This window comes from Hylaeus anthracinus, unplaced genomic scaffold (assembly GCF_026225885.1).
Source record: "Hylaeus anthracinus isolate JK02 unplaced genomic scaffold, UHH_iyHylAnth1.0_haploid 0, whole genome shotgun sequence".
Taxonomy (NCBI): domain Eukaryota; kingdom Metazoa; phylum Arthropoda; class Insecta; order Hymenoptera; family Colletidae; genus Hylaeus; species Hylaeus anthracinus.
The window spans coordinates 18,643,339-18,659,591 of record NW_026533254.1 but is presented as its reverse complement, the minus strand read 5'-3'; the positions used below and the strand labels follow the sequence as shown (position 1 = coordinate 18,659,591).

At 47.2% G+C, this 16,253-nt stretch overlaps 1 protein-coding gene across 2 annotated transcripts in view; it reads right to left on the bottom strand.

Annotated features, from left to right (window-relative positions):
- Positions 1-16,253, bottom strand: part of LOC128896413 (complexin) — a 126,490-nt gene that overhangs the window by 12,015 nt on the left and 98,222 nt on the right. Inside the window, exons 1-2 of one of the 2 annotated variants that reach the window (XM_054159802.1) lie at positions 14,844-14,897; positions 754-917 (exon numbers count right to left, since the gene is read on the bottom strand). In XM_054159802.1, coding sequence (XP_054015777.1) covers positions 754-917; positions 14,844-14,856 — 177 coding nt within the window. In that variant the 5' untranslated portion in view covers positions 14,857-14,897. Of the gene's footprint in view, positions 1-753; positions 918-14,843; positions 14,898-16,253 lie in introns of those variants that run through there. The other variant, XM_054159801.1, reaches the window with a different exon arrangement.

Genomic DNA, 16,253 nt, shown 5'->3' with positions numbered 1-16,253 from the left:
AGAAGGGAGTGGTTAATGCTCGCGAAGAGAGGAAGAAATTGTCGCCGACGCGAACCAGCAGTAGCTACAGTTAGCTAACGATAAGTTTGATTCGGAGCTACGGCAATATGCGTCGAATCCATTGGCAAACAAAGCCAACTGTTCCTTTCCCAGGTGGCGTGAAAAGACATCCTAAAGACCGAGAATAGTGGAACTCGTAATTCTCTGGTATTGGTTGAAACGCGTGCTTTCTCGCGGAATTCAGAGCAGAATTCGACAGATTTCGGAGATAGTATAGAGCGCAGCTCGTAATTGAAGATTTCTAGTTACGAGAGACGGTCATTTGGTCCAGGACGATTTCAAGTTTCGACAAAGTTTCGCGGAGTAAACGACTCGAAGTTAATGGAAAGCTCGTAAATCGGTATCTATGAGGAGTTTGCTCAAGGATGAATCTTTTTCAGAAATATTCATTCGATCGGACTCTTTTCAAGGGAAACGAAAAAGCTTTGAAATTTTCGAGCGTTTCACCAGCTCCCAGGACCCACTTGATGTACGCTGCGTTTATACGTTTATATGTACATTTGTATGATAAATAAAGGAAAGACTTGTTTTCTAAACGAAACACCACCTTCTCGTTTGCCCGAATTTCTTCGTCTTTTGGCATTTTCGATTTATTTGTTCCAGGCCCAGAGAGTTTGAAAGTCTGATTGAAACGCGAAGGATAGCCTAAAATTAGCCAAAAATTATGTTACTTTGCGTTTAATTGTCTCCTACCTTGTCCCTGATTTCTTGTCGCATCTTCTCCCGTTCCTCCTCCATTTTACGATGTTTCTCCTTCCTTCGTTCTTCAGCCTCCCTGATAGCTTCTTGCCTTTCTCTCTCGGCCTCCTCTTCCTTCTCCTTGTCATCTTCGTCTCCACCTTCGCCACCTACGGCTCCTGTACAACAAACGATAGAACAATTGTAGACTCGATCGATCTTTCTCACTTACATTTGTTTTGTTACCGAACCGTGCCCGTTAACGTTGGACGAGTAACGATCGAATTAATAAGTTGGATAACAAAACACGTGAAAAGCAACGATAGATAATAATACGGCGATAGCTCGAGGAACGTTCGAGCTTGTTCGTAGGTTCGATTCGCGGCAAGATTCGCTTGCTTCATTTAGGGTAGGTTCGGTGTAGGTACAAACTATCGCGATAATAGACGACGAGAAACTAACGGTTTACCCCGGAGAGCAAACATTGTAAATCAACCCGATGGTTAGCGTACTGTTCACTTGTAGTTTAATATACCATTGCGGGGTCGTATCGAGTTTCCAGCCAAGATTATTCCGCTGCCGGAAAGTCTGGTTCAACTGACACGACAAACAGCAAACTTTCTGCGCTGTACAGGGTCTACATTCTGGATGTACCGTTTGTTATCTCTGGAAAGATTCCCTTTCGGTTAATTCGATCTCTGTCGCGCACCACTCCTCTCCGAGACAAGCTCTGTTCCAGACAAATTGTGCGCGACACGCTTCGTTCCAGAGTAATTTACGATTAAATTCATTCCTCTCCCGTTTGGTTTGGTTACTTTCTTCTTTTAGTTTTATTAGTTTCTCGATACTCGTTCGACGAGAGCAGAATCGAATCTCTCGCTGACGATCAAGGTTTTCGAGAAAATAAGAGAACGATTCGGTACTCCGTTAGCTAAGCTACTCTGAAATTTTCGCGCTTAGACAACGCGACGTTAACGGAACGGACGCGGACGGTTGTTACGCGTAGCTAGCTCGCTTCGAGATTCGAGAATCGTGTTGTGTAGAGCTGTGAGTAGCAGCGTGCGCGCGCGTGCGATGTTTGTTTGCGGTATCTCGAGAAGGTAGACTCCGAAGGTCGAGCCAAAGGGAAACGAAAAGGATTCGTCGTTGCTGCTGTCTGCCAGAGAATGACGTGCCAGGAGCTCCGGGCTCGAGGAAATTAATACTACTTCTGTCCCGTCGTTGGCGTCGGTGTCGTCTGCCATTTTCTCTTTCTTTCCGTGCTATCCGTCCGCTATCTCGTCCTTTCTATTTGCACTGTTTCCCGCGGTACTGGTTTCCGCGAACTGGAAAGGTACTTTGAAGTCCGAGCCAGGGACGACATTCTTTTTCTCCCTCTCTCACTTATTCCGTCTGTTTTTATTCTTCGATATCTCTTTGTCAGACTTTCCTTCTATTAGTTTCTCTCTTTGTCTTTCTATAGACTTGTGTTGGAAACGAATCTGCTTTAGTTCGTTCAGTTGTTTTAGTTGTATCAGTTGTATGGTTCGAGTGTTTGGCGATTAAGCGAAAACGATAGAAATTCACGGTGCTCGGTTGCTATTGTGTCGCTAGAATGTACAACAGTAAAACAATGCGTTCGACTTACTTTTCTTGATTCACGTAATTCAGCGTAAACACAGCTCATTTGCTCAAAGCTCGATCGATTCTCTCTGTCCATTACATATACTAGGACCTAGTTAAAAGTCGCTTAAAGGTCTACTTCGCGTACCGAGACAATTGTCGATCGAATTTTGAAAATGACTTGGTCGCTTTGAGAAAATTAGCTTTCTTTTAGTTTTAGTTTTGTACTTGCGTACGAGTTGCGAGGATCGTTTGGACGTAAACGTAGAGCGTGATGTAAATTTTTGACGTTAAAAACGGGTCGCGCGGTTGCGCAAAGAAATTCTTCTTTAACGATAATTTTTTGTCAAATTTTGCTCGGATTTGAAATTGAATAGCAACGATGATTTAAAAGGGTTAGGACGCGACGCGACGCGACGCGACGCGACGCAACGCGACGCGCCATAGTCCGGAGTCATCAACGGGTTCTCGTCGATATTTCAGGCCGAGACGAACCGAGTCTCGACCCTCTTTCGGGGTTGTCTTCGCATCTAGGCCAAGAGCCGTCGCAGCTCGCTTTTTGTTCCCGCGAATCCGCGACGCGGATCATTACGCGAAACGATGCCGTCGCTGTATCCCGCTTTCCAGACATTTTTTCCTCGGAATTCTTAACGATTACACGCCCCTTTAAAGTCGACGCTGCGCGCGCTCCACGCGGTAATTAAAATATTTCGTTGTAGGCACGCGTTTCGTCCAACTATCGTATATTTATACGTTACAAGCATCGTGTCACAGAGCCTTACTCGGGGACCGAACGCGAGCGGTTTCACGAGCGAAAACTAACATTTTTAGGGCGTAGGCAACAAGGCAACAATTTTCGTATTCTTCGCCTATCTCAAATTACGCTTTCTACGATTTCAACACCTAAACGCACGGCCTATTTTTTTTTAACGATGAGTCGCGAACTCTGCGCTCTGCCCTCGGCGATATTAACAAAAGAATCAGCGAATGGTTTCCAAAAGAAATTGCAAAGAGAAAAGAGAAAAAAGAAAAAAGAAAAAAGAAAAACGATGGTCGCGATTCCTCTGTCGAGATCGCTATTGTTTTTTTTGTCCGTTAGCCAAACGACAAGGACTGCATGGAATTGGAAACCCGGAGTAAATCCAGGGGTGTTTAGCCCGGAGACTGAAGAAACGTGAAGAAAAGGTGAAGCATAAAGAGTGCAAAGCACAGGAAACCAGCACCGTGGGCTCGATAGTCATCGGTAATCATCCACCAGTGCCAGTGGAACGAAAGCGACGAAAAGTAATCTCCGACGAACGTTCCTTTTTTCATTTCTTTTTCTCCCTTTATAACTGTGCGTTTTCGCAAAGAGGACCCTCGGAAGATGATCGATTCGAGCGATTCGAGCAAATTCGAATAAGAGGAAGGAGCTTTGTAAACGTAACGAGAGCACGTGTGATCGGCGTGTCATCAGGTCATTAGCTCACCAATCGATGTGCACGGTTTTATCGTTGGCGTTTGACATTTTTGTCGGGTCTTGAGAATTCTCGTTAGCGCGATTAAAAATTCCACGAGTGTCGAGCGTTGCGAAGTTGCTCGAACGCGAAGGCACAATTTTAGGTTGCAATTGCTCGGAGAAAAGCTCGAAGAGTACTTTTAAGGAGACGGCTGGAACGAGAAGAGATGGCACGAATGCGCAGTTGAATTCATTAACGCGAATTCGGCTCTCGTTTCTTTCGCATTGTTGTTCTGAAACGAAGAATCGAGAAAATGGCCGGGAGTGCTAAACACTGTTACTCTCTGTCAATTAAGGGCGAATAACAAAAGAAGAGATTAATAAAGGAAGCTTTTAAGAAAGCTGTCGAGAGAACTGAGGGATATCGAACCACGACTCCCTCTTATCGTTTCTGGCGACGATAAAATTTCTTTCAAGGAAACGGTTCTTATCCTTTGCCTCGACCAAAGAAACTATCCTTCGAAATTCGTCGACGCAGCGCCGACGATCCGGACGTTGGTCGTTTCGTGACTATTTTCCAGATAAATGATTTCGAATAATCGATACGGTGAAAAGAAAGAGCGTATGTCCGTTGTTGAAACGACATCGATAATCGTCGATAATCGAAACGAAAAGTTATTCCGGATGTCAGGGTGCAGCGATGCGAGACACCAGTTGAGATCGATGCAAACTTTCCTTTCATTTCATTTTCCGATACGATCTATTTCTCTCGATCGATTGCAGTTTAATTTCCCGAATAAAGGAACAAATACGGCATCTTTGTTAACGTAGGAAACTTGTCCAGAGTCGAACACAGGGACGTCTAAACGCGCTCGTGGCAGCATTTTCGTCAGGAAAAGGTGTGAGAGAGAGAGAGAGAGAGAGAGCGTAGCTTTTTTCCGCGCTTCGTGGCGCGGCGCTGCGAATTCTTTCTGTCCAGCGAGACGGCAGAAATGTGAGAGGGCACGCGAGTGTATATGCGGGTTTGAACACTTTTGTCTGATAAAATGAAATTCTCCGGCAATCGTCCGGGAATTTTGCAACTCTGAAACTGCTAGAAAGAACGAAAGTACGAAAGAACGAACGTCATAGAATTGGTGAAAATGCCGATTGTAAGACGTGGTTAAATGCGAAATGTTCTCGATAAAAATTCCATTATCCGTTCCGTTCCGTTCGATTCAACGTATTTACCTTTTACACAGCTATTGTATTTCGCCATCATTTTGCCGATTAAGGTTTGATCAGTTGCGATGGTCGAGCAACCAATGTTAAATAACATTATCGATGGAAACGCGCACAACATTCGACTCGATTCGCTCGATAGAGGTTGATAATGTTGTCGATTGCGCGCGCGCGCGGCCAATTCGCCGATAAAACATTAAGCAACTAAGAACGCACAAATTTCCATTTAGAAAAACTATTTTATATCAGACTTCCTTAACGTTCGTCTACTTTAATTACCATCGTGTCACTCTCTAACGTCGAGTACATTTAATTTTAACGGATTTTTTGAAATCGACGTCCACGTTAACGAAGCCACGGCTCAAAAGCTAGATTCGAATACGCTGAGCGTAACGTACAGTCGGAGTTGTACGATTGAGAGTAAGGGGAAGCTCTTTAGAAATAGAGAGGGAGAGGAAATGACTATCCTGCGGTAAAAGGAACGAGGGAGAAGGTGGTTTAGGTTCCGTGGAAAAGCTAATTTCGTCGAAAGTGGAAGGTGGTTGCCAATCATTTGACTAAATACACGAGATACGAATACGAGAATACTAGATGTCTACGAAATTAGAAATATTCTTAATAGATATTCGAATATACTTGTCAGAGTTTAGTCGAGCGGCCGTTTTAGTTTCAAATATCATTTCGTTTCTTGATAATTCTTCAGAGTCTTGGATGCGTCGCGAGTCTCGTAATACATACATATACATATTTTGCTAGCTTAACAGATTCAATAGCGTCGATGGAATTTTTTATCCAACGGGATACGCTTCGAAGCTTCGTTTCTGTTGCAGCATGCCATCGGGAGAGAGATAGACGCAAATAGATGGATAGATGGACGGATAGATTGATAACTAGAGAGGGAGAGAGAGCGCGCATGCGAGCGTGGAAACTTGTTTCCGTCTTCGATGACAATTTATCGGGCTCGCTCCGGAATTGCGAACAAGACGTATCCGTGTAGGCGAGAATCAAATTTGCGATCGCAGTCTCGCATCAATCTCGGAGCGAGACACTCTCTATGTCTCTCTCTCTCTCTCTCTTCGGGTCGTCTATCCGTTGGAAAATTCACTCGCGAGCGAATAATCCTCTCGTTTTCTCGGTCCAGCCGGCTTTCCAGCTGGCCCTTAATCCAGCCGAAACAGGAACGAGAAAGAGAGACGGAAAGAACGATTCCTATCTTTCGGGTCGGTGTCTAGGATTCTTTTGAAATCGGCGTAATCTTGTTTCGCCATCAGGTGCAACATCTCCGAGCCGATGATTGGATGGCATATTGTTCGTCGGCGAAGCGAGGATTCGCATCTGCTCGATCCTTCTCGTTTCTCTCTGTCTCTTTTTATACTCGTTAGCTGGCCTGTACCGGAATGACGCGGTTAAGTCTTGTAAAATCCAGTTAAAATGCAGATCCGATCAATGAGCTCGGTAACGATGTCGTTCTGTCGCTTTCGAAATCGAAACGGCCGACGGCGACTCTTTCCCATCGGTACCGATCCACGAAATGTATTTCCCTGAATTCGAGATTTTGCCGACGCGAAATTGATGCGCACGCGATAGATCGAATTTCGCGCGAGGAGGATCGCAAAGATTGCTCGTAGGCTCGATCGCCCGTTACATATTGCTCCAACCGTCTAACTATCGCAATTCGTACACGCGTTTTCGGCTCGACGCTGTTCTTTACGCGAAACGCGTGTAGCTGTGGCTGATGTTTCGAATAGCGTGGTAGGTACTACCTGTAGCTACGTACTTATGTAGCCAGTCGCTTCTAGTTGGCGTATTTTATATTTTCACCGGGACTCGACAACTTATCGCGTACGCGACATCTTGGAATGCAGGATACGCGGTCGAGACGATGATCGGGCAAGGATCACGGTTATGGTATCGTCTTAAATGACTGGAACCTAACGAATAATCGATAACTAGCCGAAGCGAGTAATCTGACATTCACGTGACACGTTTACATGGTTACGTCGGAGTAACAAGCGTATGGTTGCCATAAGCTCGAGTCAAGTAGTCTTGATTAAGCCACTCTGGCATAATTAACCGCATCCGTAGAATGTGCTCTTGGGCCGATCGATGCGGCTCGCGTTCGGCCCGATTGCGATTCTGAGTTCTCTACCGATGGTTCGTTACCGTCTGCTTAATGGAATTCAAGTTTCTTTTTGACCGTTACCAGATTACGATATTCGCGTTAATCTCCTCGTTTATCCGGGATATCGCGGTCGAACCAGATTAATCTTTGTATTTTCCATCGCATATATATCGATGAGAATTTCAAATTTCGATCCCCTCTATATCTACGTCTACAGATCAAACCCGAATGCTTTACGGTAAGAAACTAAACGGGGGTGTGGTCAAATTTGTTTGCTCTCACGTTGCCTCTGTTTCTCCGACGAGTAAACTGAAAATAACGTTCTCTCGTCGAATCGCTCGCGGTTATCGTGTTCCGAAGTAAGATCGGAGAAGGCGTGTCCTTTAAGGATTTATCTTGCCTCTCGGTATCGAAACGTACGATATCCACGCGCAACACGAGAGAATTCTTCGCGTTCCCCGCGAGACGTATCCCGAAACGAGTGGAAAATTCAATTTTACGAAATGATCGCCGACTCGGTTTAATTTCGCGAAAAATTAATGAATTCGAAAGGGTGCAAGTAAAGTGCCGTCGCGTCGCTTTTATCGTAGCGATGTAACTCGAACGGCACGCGAGATCCTCTCTTTTCTTCGCCTTCGCTGAATACACCGAGGTAGACCGATGCTTTTCGTTCGTGCTGGCTGAGATTCGCGTGCTCCGCGGATTGAAATATTTCCACGGAGCATCGTTATTTACGATTGCGGCTGCATACCATTGCACGAGTTTTAACGAAAACTCGAAAGCACAGTATCGACTTGTACGTTACGAATGTTACGATAAACGTCGGCATCGGATAGAGAACGTTGCAATTTGGTAAAGTCAGACTACATATTTTATATTTCTCGTTAATCGTTTATATAGTTTGCGAATCATTTTTCACATCCCATCGAGTATATTATATCTGCACGATATATTTACTTACCGTTATTATTACCGTATCGCGGTATCGCGAAATGCTACGTTTCTATTCGAACTGGTTTCGACACCGTCAACGTTTCTGTTAAATTTCTGTTGAAAATCTCGGCTCATTTCCATTCTCGTTCGGAACAGGACACCGAGGTAGCCGCGCTACCGCCGCCGCCGTCGCCGCCGCCGCGTCGCGTCGTCCTATTTCCATTTCGAACGTAATCGTTTGGGTAAGTCTATCGCGCGCAACTGTTTCCAAACTTTGCTCCACCTTTCGCGATACATCGCCGGCGCCGGTACCGTCCAATTAAAACTCTCCGTTTCTCCTTCCGGATGCGGTGAAAATCCCGCGGGTGGCTCGTAATTAGTCGTAGAAACGGTGTCAGAAAACAAAAGTTTCCCAAAGTTGGTCCAGCCGCGCCGTTAGTATTCGAAATACGTCGTAGAATTAGTCCTATTGATTCCTGGCGTCCTATTTCTCTCTCTCGCTCTCTTCTTCCATCTCCATCTTTGTTCGACTATGCCACGATAACTTGGTTCGGGTGGAAACACGAGATGATCCTTGTCTCGGCTGCAACTCCGCTTTGCCTGCCACAATAGCCGGGTAATTTCTCTTCGTATTTCCACCTCCCTCTTCTTCGTATATCCCGCGCGGAGTCGGATCTTGCACGGGTAACTTGTTTCGAGTTCCCTGTACTTTCGCGAAATTGGCAAGTCGGCCCGAACCGTACCGTCGCGAACCTCCTGGCCTTTTCAGACGATATCGTTCGGCGCGATGGATCGTTTTCACCTAATTAACGGAGAACCCAATGCCAATCAACGTCGCTTTCGTCGATGCTAGCGAATCCCGAGGTCTCCGAGAGTTTGGTAAATATAGGAGGCAAACTGCGCTCGTAGCCGAGGACCGAGAGCTTTTATTCTTTGCGCGAACTTTCAAGTTTGCTCCGTTAGTCTTTTATTAAATCGCCGATAAATGGTGAAACGGATGGCGTTTTCCTCGTTGCGAGACACGCTACATACTACATACATAGAATCGAGTCGAAGCGACGCTACGCCGACATGTCAAGTCGCGATACGCGAGCGTACGATTCTTAACCGCTATCACGAAAGAGACGAGGACACGTTTCACGACCTTGTCACCGATAAACCTCGAGCGTATGCATATTCATAAACACGAGTAGGTCGAGCATCTGGCTAGTTAACCGACGCGATGCGACGCGACGGGACTCGCGACCACGAGAATACCCTGCGTCGAAGAAACGAGCATCCAAGACTGTGCGCCAAAGGCGTTTTTCGCGAAACGTAAATACCTTGTTCTGCATTTAAATTACAAATATAACGGTAACTCGTAGGGAGCTTTCCCTGAATACCGAAACTGTTTGATCACGGTTTAACTCAACGGTCGCGTTTACCCTGGCCACCTTCCGCGGATGTTCTTTCCAATTATTTGAAGGACTTGCAATTACCGAGCAACCGATGAACCGTAGACACGGTAATTACCGGACAGCGGATTCGCTTCTATTCGCCGGGATAAATGAGCACGAACAAACAAGAATGTTTTATTCCGAACAGCTAATAAACTTATCGGTAAGTAGCTTACCTCGAACTCTAAGTTTACTTTTCCGAAACTCGGATCGAATGGAGAAAACGAACAAAGGAAGGAGAACTTTTTCGACTCTCTCGACTCTACCGAGTGTTGAACATTTTCCTCACGGAAACGCGAAAAACGTTAACCGTACATTACGTAGAAAAGCGTGTTATTTTTGACGGGGTGTCACTGTAGAATAGATTAGAAAACGAAAGAAGAATTTCGCGTACATTTTTCGATACGTGTACGCTATTCGTTTTCAAACATGTTATACGGAAGTCTGTTTCGTTTTACGTTCGGCGTGACTCGCGTTACGAATATATTTTCGTGCAAGTAAGTATGTACATATATCGAGCAGCGTTCGAACAGCCGCTGCTTATCAAGATGTCCGGGGCCGGCTCGTTTGCGAACGTCGTTAAAAGAATACGGGTCACACGGCAGACCAGTGGTATCGTTATCGTTTGACAACAGAATCTCGTAATAGTATGCGAGGCTAGAATATATTTGGTTGGCGAGGGTACGGCCATCGAAATTATCGCGAATCTCGTCGTCGACACCGACCCACCAAAAAATTACTCTCTCCCGACTAAATCAACGAACGCACTGCATAAATGTACGCACCTTGAGCGTAAAATAATAATTTAGTTGGTCATTGGGTAGACCGTGACCGGGGAACCGCTGACGCGGTGGGTCTCTTTCGCGAGCCAAGGCGAACGCTCGAGGCTCCGGCCGTTTGGAAGGGAGAACGGAGAAGTAGGCCAGCTTGTGCACGTAAAGACTCTACTTTTTGTGACGCATAACCCGTCGAGGTCGGTCGAAGGGAAACCTCAGCAATTCAACGAGATCCGACACGTGACGGTGGGATCGCATGCCAGCGGATCGGGCCAGGCCGTCGATCCTTGAATACGAATTAAGCGATTTTCGCTGTGGCGAACCTCCGTCAGCGTCAGCGTCGGCATCGTCGTCGCCGTCCCCGTCGCGTAGATTCGCCTAGCTAGATTAACGGCGATAGTTAGCGACACGATAGGTACACAGTTTTCCAGCGTGAATTTCGTCGCTTGGAACAGCCAGAAAAGAGCAGAGACATTTTTCGGAAACGAACCAGATCTTTTCTCGGTCGGGAGTTGAACGCTTTCGGCTGGATAATCTTTTTAAATTATTTCCGACTGCTCGAACGGATCGAAGCAGACGATAAGGGCACCGCTAGCCGACCCCGGAGCAAAATACACCAAGAATTATTACTGTGTCGGGATAAGAACAATCCTCGCGTCGAGGATTAATCGTATAGTTCCGAGTTCTCTCGCGTGAACGCTGTCGGGTCGCTTCGAACCAACGATTAGGCGATTCTAATTGCACGTTCTGGCACGCACGTGACCTCGAGATTCCAATAAATCAGCCGAGTTGGACAAACTTTTTGGAGATGCTTCGGCTCAAGTTTGTTTCAGTTTATCGATACTCGACGCGTTTCGATTGCATTTAGGACTCTGAGTAACCACCGATCTCAACGTTACGTTCTACCAGCTTTTATAGCAACTTTTATTTTCGCTGGGATGATATTAATTTACGATTCGGAGTCGCCGGAACCTCGACGGTTGTCGATAGCGGTCGCCTTTTTGCACGTCACGCCGCGCCATTCGGTGATTAATTACCTCGAAATTGAACGCGCAGGGCGCAGGGCGCAGGGTGCGGGACGCCGCGCCGGCCGCGGCGCCGGCGGTGCGTGGCCGACCTGGCAACGCCCGTTGTTAATTAGCATCCACCGATCGTTGCTTGGATAATCTTCGAACGATACCGGCTTCGTCGATCGGACAACTTTTCACCGACACCGACGCGTCGTGTCGCGTCGCGTTGCGACGATGGTTAGGAACGACTAAACGAAGCTACAACCAACGATAGCTGGCTGCATAGAGACCACGGGTTGTCGGAATGTTTCAGATTCCTCGGCTAGGAAATTCTTGAAGCTTCATCGTAGAGAGTTTCCTTGGAGGATAGCGTGCAAAGTTACGCGTGTTTCCAAGAGAAGCTTCCTCGCTCAGCTACGAACGTCAGAAATCGTGCACGATCCTTACCGTCCGACACAAATTTCAAAGAGAAACTTGTCGGACTGGCCGCGCTGTTCCCGAAACTTTAACGTATCGATCTTCATCCGTGAAAATCATACAGTTATCGAGATTTACACACGTAAATACATACGTAAAATGAAGAGATAGCTAGGTGTTAACGATCGAACAAACGAAATCGCGTATCTATACGCGAAAAGGATTTTCGTTAAAGATGTCGATTATATCGAATGAAACGAGTCGAAAGTCGTAACGCGACGCAGTGCGCGGTTCGCGTGCCAACTCTCTTGTTTACAATTTATACTTTTACGCGTTATCGTGTGAGATTCTACGTTCTCCGCGGGCTTCGCAATTTTTCCTCAACAGTCCAGTTTTTTCTGGCTCGCAAAGCGAGTAAGCTTTCTCGTCGTCGACGGTGAAACCCGACCGAGGGAACGGTAGGATGAGATAAATCCTTCTGGTCGCGAATTCGTTGCATGTCCGTACGAGTTGAAAACGAAACAAGCTAAACTCGAGTTTACGCGAAACGTTACGACTACAGCGACCGAAGAATTTTGATGTAAAATATATTTAGCGAATCACCCGCTGCATTGTTTGTAATCGGAATGCGGTAAATAAATCGGTAATCCACACTCTGTGTCGCGTTTAGGCTGAAGTCGCTCGAATCGCGTGTAGATGGTGAGCCTACAATTGTAAATTTCGTCGAGTACGTCCGTCCGTTATCTGGATCGAATCGATCGATCACTGTCAATATCAGAGTCCAATTTTGGCTAATCGATAACTATATACCCGTACGATAGGTTTGATCGAATACTTTTTAAGTAGTCTTACCGGCGAACAGCTGCATTTTTCCAACCACGCGGTTCACGGGATCTCAAACTGCTACCCTTAATTAACTCGGACGGTATTCGAGCTGGGCGTTCCAGCGAAAATCGTTGGCTAAGCCTAATCCTAAACCTAACGATAAGTCTAAGCTTCAGTTGGTCTGCCGCGTGTAACGAGAGCGTTTAGATTTCTCGCGGACTCTTTCCACGCGGGAAATCGATTTCCGGGATTTGGCCATTTTCTCGGCTCTTCGTTTGCCAGCATATTTATCGCGGATGTTTAAAAGTGGGAACGCGCTCGAGAAGCGAGTAGGAAACGGTAATAATTTACAAGGAGCGAGAGCGTCGGAGCGGCGGCGGCGCGGGCGGTCGCGTTGCCAGATTCAACGCCATCAGAAGCGTACGGATGGATATTGGGCAGGCTTGTCAACGGTTTATTTATGACTCGTTTCGTAATGTATCGATTCGCTCGAACCAAGCTACGCGAAACCAGCAGCGTTTCGAGCGCGTGGACAGGAGTACGAGGCGCTGCCACGCGTATCCAATAGACGAAGACGAATTACGGCTGTCCCGGGACCATCTCGCGCGCAAACACTTTTACCTTTGTAGAAACATGGAAACGATTGACCGTGGTCTGATGCACTGTGCACGAGCAGATGCGACGAGGCAAGACGAGATGAGATTTGTGATTTTTCTTCTACGAATACATGGAACATTTCGAATAATAAAATATTTATTTTATCAGCTTTGATCGCGTCATACTGGTATACCGTGGAAGCGGACGTAACCTTGGTTTGGTCGCGGAGACAACGCGAGGGTAAAATCGGTCGGGTTCGGTTGATGCGCAACACGTTCCCGATATTTAACTCGAGCCGATTCGTTTCGACGCGTCTTTGACTCCCGTTTTCCCGTAAGACGAGGCTAAAAGTTCTCCCGTTTATTCGGCGACTAGTTCGACTCGGTGATAACCCGGGACCGAAGGTAGACATCGTCGACGACCGGACCCCTTTTGATTTTCTCTTTTAATAAAGACGGACGCGGCATATTTGGAATTTATGCCAACAAAAAAAGTACGATTACGAATAGGTACATTCGATGAAATTTGAGTGGATTTTCAGAACGGTTCTGCGGAATAAGAAGAGGAGAAAGAGAGAGAGAAACGATAACGAGCAAACTTTGGCAACTCTGCTATCGCGGATGGTGCTTGTTTTCCATCGAAACTCGTACTTAACTTTTCTCTTGTTCTCTTTGGAAACAAGAGAGTAGTTTAAATTTCGTTTGGCGAACAATACCGAGGAGTAATTTTCATCCAACAGCCGTTGGCGTTGGTGCATTCGGTGAAAGAAGAAGAGAAGGGAATCGGTGATAGAGTAGAATGCGAAAGAATTGCAAGTTCTGAAATTTGAAAGGGTCCGTTAGATGGAAAACGCAAAGTCGATCGAGTCGGTTCGTAACGCGCCGAGACGACGCCGACGTCGACGCCGACGCCGACGCCAACGCCGACGCGACGACCTGACGCGTCATTCGATTCTACCAAGAACGTCCAGGCGAGCGTTAGCCCAATTAGAGATCGCAACGCTCGTTGGTCACGACTCGACAACTCGAGACAGATTTTCCTTTGAAATTCGATTATCCGCAGTGGCAGGACACGATCGTGGCGCGCGAATTAACACGAGTTTTACAGTAAGGAAATAGATTTTCATGGTTTTAGCTGGTACCGAAGCGACGCAAGCCCGCGTCCAACGCAAAATGGCCAACTTGTTCTACTTGTAGTAGCAATCGAAAGCATAGAAAAAAGCGTGGAAAAAGAAAAGAATGCGAAAGTCTGGTCGGTTTTTTGAGGAAATCCAAAGAGGATCGGAATGTAGGCGATTCGAAAACGGTACCGTCGAAAGCGTTGAAAAGATATCGAGTTTGAGACAGATATGCTTGGTCAACGATACCTGTTTTCGTTCGCTGCTACGGGTGCTACGATGTGCGGTAGCGGTTGCCGATGCGCCACCCTGGAGCCAGGCCCCTACCGACGATCGCGATACTTTAGCACGCTACGATAAAAAGCAAAAACGAACAACATCGCGGCGCAAAGGTAAATTTCCGCGTCGGGACAGGCTCCAGCTCTGCAAGTTTATTCGTGCGATACCAGCCTCGGATGGATCGATCGATCATCGGTCGAGGAAATGAAAAAACCCGCGCGAGTATCGTAACAGCCGCTACGCGACGCGACGCGACGCGACGCAACGCGACGTATCGACAAGAGCAAGTGAAGAGGCTAAGTAGTGCATGCTTGGCTTTCTATCGGACATACCCAGTATGTCCATGACTTGGCCTCGTGGTTGCGCTCGTGATGCTGGCGACAGTAGTACTGGCGCCGTTTCGGTCAGACTTGGCTTGCCAGCACCGACGACGACCACCACCACTGCCGTCGCCACCCCTATCGAGAACCGAGTTCCCCACCAGCATTCTCGGTGGGCGTGCTTCCCGCGATAGTCGGAAGGGGTTCTAATGGACAGAGAGGGGTAGAAAAATGTTGGTTTCCCCTCTGGGAACTCGTGCAACCCACTCTCCCGTTTCTGCCAGGAGAACCAGCCTGCAACCCGAACGCGATATTTCTACCGGACTTTGCGCAACCAACGCGATCCGGTTCTCCTCGAGAAACCGGTGTCTACGCGCTCGGTGCGCGTATCCGACCCGATCTGGGGGAATACGAGCTGTCGGTTCTCGCTCTCGAGAATAAATCGACGACACTGGGTCGCGACGAATACTCTCGTAATTTCGAGAACACTGCTGGCTGGCTCCAACAAATGCTTTTCTCGCTTTTCTTCGAGGGTTGCGTATCGTTCTCGTTGCCAACCGTCGACGACTTACTCGGGCGAGTACGTTCGAGAGCACGGGAAACGCGAAGAGGAAGACTTTCGTTCTCGTCGCGTCGTTCGCAGCTACGAAGGCTGCTTCCGCGTTTGAGAAACTTGGAAGCGAAGAGAAGAACGCGGATAGCTGTACGGTGAGTAGCAATGAAATTTGATCGCGTACTCCCGACAGACCGATGCGGATAGTCGTAAACGGGACGCGAAGAAAACTCAGACAAAGATCCTGAAAGGGCCGCGAAACGGAAGAGAACGCGATTCTTGCACTCAAGCCAAATTGCAATTAGTAAACGCAAAAGCGTCTTGGAACGCACACATTCCGCATAGCACACTGGGAACCCATTAAGGAATATTCCCGCGCGAGAGCGAGCCTCGCTCGATGAGCGATATAATTTATTGGCTCTACTTAGAAGCCGGTCTACTTGCGGTTCTCGGTTAATAGAAGCCGCGACCTCCGACCCATTAACAGCACCAGGTCAAACGTAAGATGCCAGGGTCGAAGAGGACTTACGAGACCTGGTCAGTTTTGCTTTATCGCCGCGCAAACCTCCCTCGAACTCTCCCTTTGCTACCATTTGCCACGAAGCAGCCGACGCGACGCTCCAGTCCCTTCGTCTCGATTCCGTTCGCTCACTGTCTGGCTTCTCGTTCATTGTCTCTGGCTTCGCGCGTATATCTCGGCCCTAGACCTATTCCGGCCCTTCTTCTCTTGTACGTTTTCCATACGGTACGGACTTGACAGACACCGAAGAAGCATCGGCACTCGAGGCATCGAGAACTCCTAGATTTATCGAGGTTTTCGAGTGCGCATCGGGAACGCCTACGTTCTTCCTTTTGTCGTTTAGATATAC